Raw genomic sequence first — 11,899 nt, forward strand, 5'->3', positions numbered from 1 at the left:
AAAGGGCCAGCCCAGCCCCGCTGCCCAGCCCCTCTGTGGGTAGTGGATGGACCGACCTGTCACTTGGGGAGTATCTTGTCCCCCGCTGCACACAGGACCTGGCAGCTCTCCAGGGCCAGCTCGGGCAGCAGCAGCACTTCCCCAAGCCTGGCTGGGATGGCCCCACATCTAGGGGAGCAGCGTCGCCCCAAACCACCTCCCAGTGCCAACCAGGCCTTCAGAAAACACACATGGCCAGGTCAGAAAGCAAAACACACTTTTTTTTTTACTTTTTTTTCCCCCTGCCCTCTGTCTCAAAGGCCCATGGTGGAGCCGTGCAGGGCACAGGGCACATTGTGCCCACCTGGGACACCCCCCCGGCCTCTCCTCACCCAGGGGCTGCACGTGGCAGAGGCAGCAGCTTCACTCAGAGCCACTTCAGGCTGCTCTCAAGTCCACGAACAAAAGCCACTTCTCATCTCCAGCTCGTTTCCTGGTACAGTTAATGGCCTGGGCTCCTCTGGGGACCCAGCACTTGCACAGATGAGCTGGGAGGCAGCAGCAAGGGAGGGAATTAAGTCCTTATTTCCTCTGCCAGACATAAGATCTTTAAACAAGCTTTTCAGCCAGGATCTTCAATTATTTTATTTTATTTTATTTTGGTTTTTTAACAGGTTTTGCAAGGGAATCTTGCTCTCCAGAGCTGCATCCACCTCCGAGCCCTCTGAGCTGCCGGAGCCCGCGCGTCCCCCGGGACCAGCAGGGATGGATGAGCTGCCAGGGGCACAGCTCCACGGGCACAGCTCCACGGGCACAGCTCCAGCCCCGCAGTCCTGCCCCCGAATGGGGCTGCAGCAGCCCTGGAGCCCCCAGGGAACAACCAGCGCCAGGGCTGGATGAGGCCCCCGAGGTGAGAATCCCTGTGACCCCACAAACTCCTCACCCCGCTGTAGGCAAAGAGCAGCCCCCCAGCCCCAGATTGTCCCTGCCGTGGGGCTCCCACCCCAGCTGCCTCAGTGGGTGTAATGAGCTGGAGATAATTGCTGCCTCGGGGACACAATTAACTCTTTCGTGACCTGGTCCAGCTGGGGCTTTTGCATCCCAAGAGGGTAGTTTTGCCCCCCTCCCAGGTTCTTTAGAAAACTTACATCCCTCCTCCTTCTCGAAGTGAGGCTCCTGAATCCCAGCCTGATGAGCAGAGCAGGTTCCCTGGTGTGTAGCCATGATTTAGACTTGGGATATATCTGGAGTGGATAAATTATTTCAGGTGTGTGAGGCACCAGTGGTGCTGGGGAGCAAGCACTGAGCAAATTGGTCACACCCTTGGGATAGTGGGAGCTGGGGCAGCTCAGTGCAGCCCTGCTCCCAAAGTCCTGCTCCTGTGGGGCCAGGCAAGCACAAGGTATGGGAACCATCCAGGGATGCAGGGACACAGTCAGGAACCCTGGAGGAGCTGGTGATGTTGGGAGCAGCAACAGCCATGGTGACACAAGCTCTAGCAGGAAGATTTGTGGTGAACAGCCTCTCTCCCCAGGACTGGGATAATCTCAAACCCAAAGAGCTGCTCCACACCAGACAGCCACCTTCACCCACCTGGTCCCATCTGGAGGCAGCAGAGGAAGAACCAGACACAAAGTCCATCCTCCTCCCCTGTCCCTGTGGTGGTTTCCTCTGCAGTGAAATGACTGTTTCAGAAATGCAGCAGACATGAAATATGAAGACAGAAATTGGCAGCGACTTTTAATTTGGGTTCTGCCAATTTCTCTCTTCCAGCTATTGATTTTCCATAAAGATGAATCCCTGCTCCCAGCTCTCTCTGACAGGTACTATCTGGGTGTTTTACTTGCCCTGAGAGTAGAAATATATGTTTTATCAAGTGTCAGAACTCACTAATGAGAAGAGGGAGGAAAATCAATTGTCCACTTATATCTTGATCTCAAAGACAGGACTAACAAGTTCTTTATTTTGATGCTGTGAGCAGGAGGACAGGGCAGAAAGACAAACGTGGCAGGTAATGGCTGTCAGCCCTGCAACATAGCTCAGCTGATGAGAGAGGGGGGAAAAGAGGGTACATGGTGTTTGAGTGCTTGTGTTTTTATTAATTCAAAGAGATTCATAGAGTGCTATAAAATCCCATAGTTGAATTGATCCCTGTTGCAAAGCTACTGAGAACAGTAGCATTTCAGCTGCAGATTATGAGCAGGTTAATGCTCATATTCCTAAAATCAAGACAGCAGCTTGACCAGCTGTTCAGGATAGGACAGGCAAAGGGATTCCATTGTTCCATGGTCAATTTGGGATGCAGGTTAACTTTCATGACAATGGGGAGTACAAACAGGCTCAGTGCAAAAGTCTCTGCCCAGCTCCAGCAACAAACCCAAACTGTGCTCATGGAAAGTGCTCGGGTCACATCCTAACCCTGCCAAAATGAGCAGCAAAGCTTGCTAAGCTCAGGACTTCACCTTTGCTGCATGAGCAGCTCAGCTGATGTTCTCAGCTCAGCTGTCCAATACTTTCACCTTCTATCTCCACCTTTTCCAGGTCAGCTCTGGGGTACAGGAGCACTCTGAAGAGCCCAGACCTCTGCAGCTTGAAGGCAGACATGCTCTCCACTGAGAGGTATTAAAGATGCCATCCCATCTTCAGAAATCTTGGGCTGGGAGAGTGCTAAGGGGAATGGACACCAATGGACTTCCTTTAAACTCCTCCCTGGGCATCTGGCACAGGCCACGGCCAGAACAGGAGGTGAGGGCTGCTGAATCCCCACAGGAATGTTTGTATATCTGTAAGCCCCCAGACCACCAGGGCCAAGGGAAAAGGACAGGTAATGGAACTGGGATCCATGACATGACTCTGAACACCCATTTCCTGCAGAAATTGAGCATTATTAGCAAATGGTCTCTGCAAGCCCTCCCTGCCAAGCAAGGCTATCAGCTGCTTTCACTCATATTTATTATCTTCCTTGTCTGCTAGAGAATCACACCTGACAATTGTATAATCTCTTGGCAGCTGTGAAATGGAACTGTAAGCTCTGGCTGCCTTGAGAAGATGCATTGATTTCTTAAGATGACAGATCACCTCCTCCCTTCATCTTCAAGCAGCAGCTCAGGGCAAGTGCTGTGGATCTTGCCTGTCATTCATTTAGGAAAGCTCAGCAGAGAGGCAGCAGCTCAGGGTAGAAGGCAGCACTGGGGCTGAGCCTGACCCAGAGATTTGATTGCAGGGAGCACGAAGGCCCCTCAGTGGCAGGAGGGTTTGTTTGCTGGTGCTCACCCAGGGAAGCAGAGATTTGGAAATGGCCTTTTGGATGCCCCAGGGATCACAAACCCCTCAGGGCAGGGTCCTTTCCTGGGCTGAGCCCTCTGTGCTGCTGGGTGGAGCCCTCAGCCCCTCTGTGAGGTCAGGACAGCTGCTCTCCCCTGTGCCAGCCTGGTGTCACCCAACCCAAGGTACCACCTTTCCCTAAGGACTGGAGGGCAAAGGGGAGCAGCTGAGGAGCAGATTACTGAGGTACAATGATCTTGGGCCCTGCAGTCTCATGGACAAGTGGGGCACATCCCCAGCACCCCAGAACTGCAGAAAGCATCATGGCAAAGAGTGGGGGCTTGGGGGGGAGGGTGGGGGGTGCAGGGGGGTGCAGGGGGCTCCGCCTCTCCAGGTGCTGGGAACTGAGTGCAGGAGGAGGGAATGATGCCCACACCTGCCCAGGATGCTGGAGCCTTGTCCCCAGGGCTGGGTGGCTGGGGGGAGCAGGCAGGGACCCCCCAGCATCATGAGAGCACAATGGTCGCCATGGCCACCGTGTGGCTGTGAGGGGGCTGCTGGTCCCAGCACCCCGGGGCTGGACACGGGGGGGTGGGGCTGGACACGGTGGGTTGGGGTCAGACACAGAGGGTTGGGGTTGGACACAGAGGGTCTCCCCAGGCTTGGCCCCTACCAGAGGGTCCAGGGCTTGTGGCCCTGTGTTTGAGCCGTGGAAAAGGTGTTGGGGTGACTGCAGCTCCCCTGGGTGCCCCTTTCCACCTCACCAGGCCTGTCCTGGGGGATCCTGGGGACCAGGCAGCCCCCAGGCCGAGCTCCTGCAGCCTCCCAGGCTGCAAACACTGCAGTGCTACTGGGAGAACAGGAGTGCATGGTAAGAAAACAAAAGGGGGTATGAAAAGAGGGAAAAAGAAGCACAAGCACAGCTCTGTCTGTGGGCAAACAGCAGCTCTGGGGAGCCAAATGGTGCTGGAAGCAGGGTGAGGGAGTGGTGCCTGTGCTGTCCCTGCTGCACCCACAGGGGGATGCCAGGAGCTGGCTCTGCTCCCCTCTGGGTAGGATTGGGGTTTTTTTAAGAAAACAGTGAAAAGGAAATACAGCTTGTTTCTTTCAGCTGACAGCTCTCTTGGAAAAAAAAAACAGCCTTGCTGCAAATGAGTGGATTAGTATGAATTGTAGTGCAGCTGTGGGCCAGACAGCCCCAAGGTTTACAAGTGCCTGACATTCCTATCAGGAAGTGTTATCAGGTCTGATACGTATTTAGGGAAAATGAGACTAAGAAAAATTGCTTTGCCAAGTAGGTATCACCATCCAGCTTCTACAAGACTTGTACAAATTAAAATATCTCAGTTACTACCATAACTTAAATAATTATTACCAGAAAATAACTTAGAAGGAGGAAAGCTGCCCAGTCCCCCCCCAGTCTGGGATCATCACAGTCTCACTGGGGTCACAAAATCTTCCTTTCAGAATTCTGCATTTCTTTTTCAAATTAGGCATGTTCAGCTTGGGAAAGCCACGTTCTCCATATCAGCCTGGGTTCTAATCACAACATCACCAGCAGCAGGGACACAGGCACTTCTTTAGCTAATTTTTGGTTATGATACACGAGTAAGTTGTGTAGCCATGGTTATGATACACAAGCTGTGTGGGCCAGAGGCACTTCAGCTGCAGCACAACAGAGAACAGGCACTGCCAAGCAGGGCTTGGCCACTAAACGAAGCATCCAAGCCTAGGACAGACAAAGGACCACTAGCAAAACACCTTCTTAACAGCCAACTGTTACCTGTTCACAGGTGCTTTATGTGGGTTTCGTCCTCTTGTATGATTTATAGACTGACAGCTTCTCCAAGAAAGCAAGTAGATATCATGGATCCAGGTGATGTAAACTACAAGAAAAGGAAAGCAATGCATGACCAAAAGCATGGTCAGGTTGTGGCTGCCAGCCCACTGCTGAAGGCAGAGGTGCCAGGACAAACACCAGCATTCCTTGTGAAAGCTGCTGGGAGGGGCTGCCTGCTGCTCACCTGGGGGGCAGGGGGTTGATTTGAATCACCAAGGTGACTGTGTAGCTGGAGGAACCAGCTCAGAAGATGGGTCTCAAACCTCAACAGCCTGGCAGGTTACAAGGAGAGAAAACCAGACAAGTTCAGAGATGTAGAAGAAAGAAAAGAAATTGCTTGCAGGAGTACAAAGGCATCTAATTAGAGTGAAACCCAAAATAAGATAGGGAGAAATTTTGGCAGGATATATTAGAAAATAGTTCCCAACAGTGAATCTATTAAGCAGAGGTAGAACCCCTCAAGGGGGGCAGCAGGAGACCAGTTGGTTGAAGTAAATCTAGAAAAGACTCTACAGAACATTAGAAACCATACAAGTATAAATGAAAATTCCTCAGGAACTACACTTAGTCTAACTGTTATTTCCCATCTACAGATTTATAACCTCAGCTGTAGTTAGAAGAGTCACAGCCAAGATCATCCTCCCTCCCAGCTGCTTTTCTTTTGGTTCTTAATGATGTTGTTATTGCTGCTTTCTTACACAGCAACTGAGCTTTGGAATCATGGCTGGGATTTTGAATGAATTTGAAACCAGCTCAGAGGCTACTGCCTGCAGTCAAGAGCAACAAGACAATGCCAGCTGGGAGAAGTATTTGGAAAGGAAAAACCTGGTTGTGCAAGCCCTGCACACTGACCTGAGCCTCCACCACCTCCAGGACCAGCAGAACAAGGCTGAGCTGCTGAAGAAGTGTTACTTTTACCTGGAGGTTGAGCCCACACACGTGAGTGTGATACAAGAGAACGACTTGATCTTTCACACCGACATCTTCCAACTCATCGACAACTGCCGCTTCCAGAAGGTGCGGGAGGTGGGGAAAAAACAGATTGAAATCCTGCTGTTGCTTTCAGCTGAGCTGCTGGAACAGCTGGAACGAGGTCGGGAGGAGCTGATCTGTTACATAGAGACCTGTGACATGGGAACTTTCCTCTCCCAGTGGGACTTGATAAGGCAGAGAATGTTCAAGCTCTCCCAGTATATGAAAACTCTCCTTTCCTTGAAAGTGCCAGAAAATCTCTACGTCAAGCACCATTTGGTGTCACACGCAGATCTTGGAGGCCTTGGGCTCCCCAACATCAGCCTCACTCTCCGTACAAAGAAGCCACTGATTTTTGATCGGAAAGAATCATTTGCATGCAAAGACCGTGCCAAGCTCAAGTGGTGCACTGAAAACCCAGAGTCACACCTCGAAAAGTATGAGCTGCACTTCCAGCTGCTGACGGGGAGCCAGACAGAGATGGGATACCGCGGGTTTCACGTTGTCTCCTCTGACACCTGCATGGTCCAGAACCTGCAGCCTGGCAGGACATACAAATTCACGATTAGAAGACCAGTCAGTCCCACATTTGTCTTGGAAGAATGGCACGACAGCATCATATTGAAGACAAAAACCTGATGCTGTTGAGGACACTTGTGCACCAGGAGGATGAGGTGACACCCGACAACATTTTTCTCATGTTATCTATTTGAAAAAGATTAATGAGAAAAATTAAACCTTAAGCGTGCACAAAACTGAATGTGGTCTGTTTTCAACCACAGCTGTACAAGCACCTTCCCCAAATCTTTCCAGGTTAACTGTGACCCATTCCAAATTTCTCACACAAAACAACATCCATAGGCTGAATTTGGGACTCAACACTTCACTTCCTGCTGCCAGACCCGCCAGGTGGGAGCAGCTGGAAGCAGGCAGCCTTGCAGGACACCTCAGATGTAAAACACAGAAGACAGAGACATCTCCATCATCCAGTGCTTTCCAGCCACTGAAAGGTGCCCAGTGGCAGCTTCTTGCAATGACGTTTTTGTTTGCTTACCCCAGGTTAGTTAGTTAGTTTGTTTTCTCCCACATCCTTCCTCCAAAACACTGGAACTGATTTCTAAGCTCTTCAAATCACTCACCTTACGTCCCTCTCTGGTTCCTCTCACCCTCTACACCCTGTGCCTTGTAGGTACCTCAGCATCATTTCATGTTCAATCCTCTGTGGTGCATGAAAAGATCTCTCTGATTAAAAAAATCAAACGACAACAAAAAACCCCAACGACCCCCCCAGAACCTCCACAACAAACAGGGAAGGGTGATATATCCACATAACCAATATGTAGGAAAGAATCTTTTCTGCCATGTACTGCAGTTATCACCATCGTTTGGGTTGGAAGGACCTTAAAGACCATCCAGTCCCACCCCCCTGCATGGGCAGGGACACCTCCCACCAGGCCAGGTTGCTCCAAGCCCCATCCAACCTGCCCTTCAACACTGCCAGGGATGGGGCCTTAACACTCATTTCCTTTTTTACCACCTGGTTGAGCCCACATGCAGCTCTCCCCACAGAGTCTGTCCAGTCAAACCACCACATACACCAACCTTCCAGTAATAAAATTTATTACTTAAATAAATTCAAATCATTCTTACAATTATGGCTTAAATATAAAAAAAAAAAAAAAAAAAAAGAGGAATGTTGAGGTTCAATTCATAGAAATGGTAGAAGCAGGTAAAAATATTTGTATCCAAAACATCATTTGAGGTTTGCTGCAAGTCACAGACATACGAAAGATAAAAACCTGCCACACTGAGGGTTCCTTCATTTACACTTCATGAGACTTAACATTTCATTCCTATTTAAAAAACAATCGAACAATTTATTGCAGAAAATTGATTGTCCTACACAAACCTGTCCAAATCCTCAAAAAAACAGCCCAGTGGGCTTCTCCTGTGCCAGCAGAGCCAAGGAGAGGTCTCCTAGCTCTGGACCGCTGGAATTTCCCTGCCGGACACAGGGCGACCATCACAGACCAACACCTGGCAGGTTCCCAAGGCTCATCCTGGGCTCCAGCTCCAGCTGGTGCTGAGGGAATCAAGTTATCCTGTTGGATGAACCAGCATGTGTGTCCTGCAACAACGTCCTGTTGTCTGTGAGCTGCAGGAACCGCAGAGCCTGTGCTGGGACAGACACCCTGTGCTGCGGGAATCACCAAAGCTTTGGTGGGTTTGGTTTCTTGTAAGTATTTCAAGAACATGTGCTTAAACATAAACATTCTTTCAAAAGTGAATTCAGATGCAAACAGAAGACTTTGAAGTTTTCTCCCTACATTAACCTCTATGATTCTCTAACCATGAGCATAAGGACAAGAACATGATATCCAGCTGTCACTGACAGTCTATTAAAAATATGACTAATTGCACTTCCTGCTATCCCTGACTTTGGCAGCTTTGTCACCAACTCTGCAGGTACCTGCTCACAGCCCAAGCAGCCCCAGAGTCCAGCCTGGCTATTTCTGCTCTTTGGGTGCTCTAGGGCAGTGGTTTCTCAACACCAGTTACAAAATACACCTTCAGAGGGAAACAAAAATAAAATATACATTGTCTTGTAACACAGAAGTGACCAAGCAAAGCGTTTCAGTCCAGGCTTTACCCTTCAAAGAGCAGCAGTAAACATTTTTTTCCCCATGGAGAGGGAAGAGATGCTTTGTGAGGTTTCTCTCTTGGTCTAGACAAAAATGTGGCCAAACCCCAGACAAGAACACTGGACTCAGCCACTACATGTGGGGTGAGTCTCATTTGTAATGAAATGTCATGAAATGTCATGAAATAACCAGCAAAAAAACCCCAAAACAAACAGAGGGCAGACTCTCCACCTACATTAGATGGTGAAAATAAGACCTGCTGGTTCTAAAGGGACCAAGGTGACTTTGTTAGAATGATGCTGGCACTACACAAAAGGATTTATCCCAACAATTCCTGCATCTTTTGCAATCCTCCACATCCTCTTGGAGATACACCACTGCATTTCAGCAGTCTGCAAAACAATTCCCAGGGGAGCTTAGTTTGGAATTGCAATATTATTTGCAAAATCAGGCTGGTGTGGAACCTTTTCAGCTCCCAGCTGGGGTGACTTCAAAGAAGAACAATGAACTTTACATCTCACCAGCTCTTACCAAGCATCTTTAGCACCAGCAGGACGTCCTTCCTCTGGACTTATGTCCCTTATGGAATCACGAGCCTTATGCTCATTGTTACACTTCAGTAGGACAAGCCTGGGTGGGCTCTAGCATAGGGATCAAACCCACTCAGTGCAGAAGTGCAGAAAGGTAGTTTAAAATAAGGAAGAGAATGACAATATTTCTCCCTAGGTTCTTGAATCAAGTCTAAGAGAGTCATGAGGAGGAACACAGCGTTAAATAAGGACTTCTCCAGACAAAACACTTTCTTATTGCACATTCCTCCAAGCTGGGAAAACCATGCTGCATTTTCCACTGCAAACATGGGACAAAACTCCCTGCCACAGGGCTGTGAGGTCACAGGGACCCTGTCACCAAGGAGGGCTCATATCCCAGCACAGTATCTACTTGGTGCAAAACCACCCGGATTGCATCTTGGCTCCTTCCCACGTGAACATCTAGACACAGCCAAGTATATGCTCCAGGGGGGGAGCTGAGGCAGGCACTTCATACATTCACTATTGAAATGAGCTAAAAGACACCCCTCCCTCAAAAACACCACGCTTCAAAAAGCAGCTCCATGATTCAGCAGAGAGCACCACTTCACCCTGTGCATCTGCACCAGCCATGCAGCACAGGGCAGAGGCAGCTCCCTCCAGAGAATCTCCCAGTTCACAGCAGTTTGGCTACTTAAAATTAAAAAAAGATAGATCATACACACACACATGCTCTGGTACATGGATGAAATTGCCATCCCTGCTCTGAAAGACTCAGGCCGTAAGGCTGTGAAATGAATTCATAGAGTTAAAAGTTAATAAATTTGAAGCAGCTTTAACAAAAAATATATGGGGTAGGAAAGGGGGTGGCTCTTCCAGGAGATTTCAAATAAAACTCTGAACAGTTTAAAATATGCTTAAAAAATCCAACATTTCCTGGGCAGAGGGGTCCTCACTTTTCACTAACTTATACTGGTGAGGACAATCTCTTTTGTACAAAGAGTAAGGAAATCTATTTACACAATCAACTTGGCCTTGGCTCTGTGCTATTTATATGCTCAGAGAGCAGCACGTGGCTCTCTCTTCGCCTTCCTCCTTCACTTTAAAAAACACACAACAACAACAACTTAAAACAAAGCAAGTGGGTTTTCTGCTTTGAGAAATGAAAAGCCTTAAAAATTCCTTGGCCTTGGTTTAAAAACGAGTGGCAGTACTCTGAAGCTTTGGTCCTCTGTGGCACAGGCAGCTCTGCTGCCCACAGTCCTTGCAGTCATTCCACCCTCGACGAATGGACCGAGTATTTGGTCCCCAAAGCGCAGCTGCACTGGCAGGTAGGATGGGGTGGGGTGGCTCTGCTGAGCATCTTACCATTAAAAAAACCCTGTCATCCTCAAGAAAGTCACACACCCATCCATCCATTTCCAATGCTTTTTGGTTTGCTAGAGCTGGAAGTCCCTGTCCAAGGTTGCGCTGATGAAGAATCCCCAGGACGCCAGAGCGGGCGCTGCAGGGGAAGAGCCTGAGTCCCCCCTGCTGCGTTTGGCTCCATGGGTCATGACACCAGGGACAGACTGTGTCCTTCCCAAGGCACGCGAAATGCAGTTCAGGGAGAGAGGGATGAGCTCCTGGAGGTAGGACCCATCCTCACTGCCGGCGGCTTGGAGTCTTCCTGATACAAATCCCCTGGGCTGTGGTGTAGCAGCGGTGCTGTCGGTAGTGCTGGAGCAGTCTCCTCCACAAGGGGTTGCACTCCAGCAGGTACCGGTTCCCTGTGGGCACAGGGATGATGGGGCAGTGGGTTAGTGGCCAGAAGGTCAGACAGTACCATCACAGAAGCTTTTGTCTAACATTTCTAGCCTAAGGGGGTGGGATAACTTAGAATAATTGAATCATTTTGGTTGGAAAAGACCTTCAAGACCACCAAGTCCCAGTGTTAACCCAGCACTGCCAAGGTCACCACTAAACCATGTCCCTGAGTACCATATCCACATGGCTTTTAAATACCCTCAGGGATGGTGACTTGAACCAGACGTGCAGGGACATTTCCTTCAGCCAGATCCCTGTGAAATCCCAGCTCCCTTTTCAGCGCTGCCATCTGTGCGAGCAGCTCCCCCACACATCACAGCCTGGCTGGTGAGGAGGAAAACAAGCACCAAACTCTGCTAGGAGGGAGCTCTAGTGTGCAAGTGGCAGAAACAACACAGTCTGAGCCAGAGGGGGAAAAAAAATAATGATAAATGCTGCCCCTGACCCGTGCACGCCCTCTGCTTTGCCCATATTGCCCAGTTTTACACCCACGAAGAGCCTAAAGGGCAGAAGAGTAAAGCAAGGCCATGGGTTGTCCTAGTTTGGACTCCCACCTCTTTATCCAAGCACCGTGTGCCCCTGCAGGCCTGTGCACACTCCCAGGAGACCCACCTATGATGCAGAGTCCTTCCTGAGCTCGCGTGATGCCGACGTTGACCTGGTTTGGGTCGGTAACAAACCCCAGGTACTTTTTCTGCCAGCTCTTCGTGGGCTTCCAATCGATCTCCGAGCGGGGGCAGGAGCGCACAGTGGACAGGATCACGTATCTCCACTCACTTCCTAGAAAATGGAATTGAACCAGATGAGGGTTTTTTAGGAGGAAGTGTCTGGCCTCCCTCCACCCCACCAGGCACTGGTTTCCCTAC

The 11,899-nt window shown here is 49.7% G+C and overlaps 2 protein-coding genes across 2 annotated transcripts in view; one reads left to right on the plus strand and one right to left on the minus strand.

Annotated features, from left to right (window-relative positions):
• The first annotated feature begins 5,803 nt into the window (after positions 1 to 5,803).
• LOC104389671 (chromosome unknown open reading frame, human C20orf195) lies at positions 5,804 to 6,694 on the plus strand. The gene has a single exon (XM_009998705.1). It carries the CDS (start codon positions 5,804 to 5,806, stop codon positions 6,692 to 6,694), a length of 891 nt encoding a protein of 296 aa, XP_009997007.1.
• Positions 6,695 to 10,871: 4,177 nt separating this feature from the next.
• HELZ2 (helicase with zinc finger 2, transcriptional coactivator) overlaps positions 10,872 to 11,899 on the minus strand; it is a 17,836-nt gene continuing 16,808 nt past the window's right edge. The window contains exons 18-19 of the mRNA XM_009998706.1: positions 11,646 to 11,813; positions 10,872 to 10,996 (exon numbers count right to left, since the gene is read on the minus strand). Coding sequence (XP_009997008.1) covers positions 10,872 to 10,996; positions 11,646 to 11,813 — 293 coding nt within the window. The remainder of the gene's footprint in view (positions 10,997 to 11,645; positions 11,814 to 11,899) is intronic.

The sequence above is a fragment of the Chaetura pelagica genome, unplaced genomic scaffold (genome assembly GCF_000747805.2).
Source record: "Chaetura pelagica isolate M959 unplaced genomic scaffold, ChaPel_1.0 scaffold275, whole genome shotgun sequence".
Classification (NCBI taxonomy): Eukaryota; Metazoa; Chordata; class Aves; order Apodiformes; family Apodidae; genus Chaetura; species Chaetura pelagica.

Excerpts from the sequence above, each read along its gene's own strand:
- LOC104389671 (XM_009998705.1), top strand. The coding sequence starts at position 5,804 with ATGGCTGGGATTTTGAATGAATTTGAAACCAGCTCAGAGGCTACTGCC.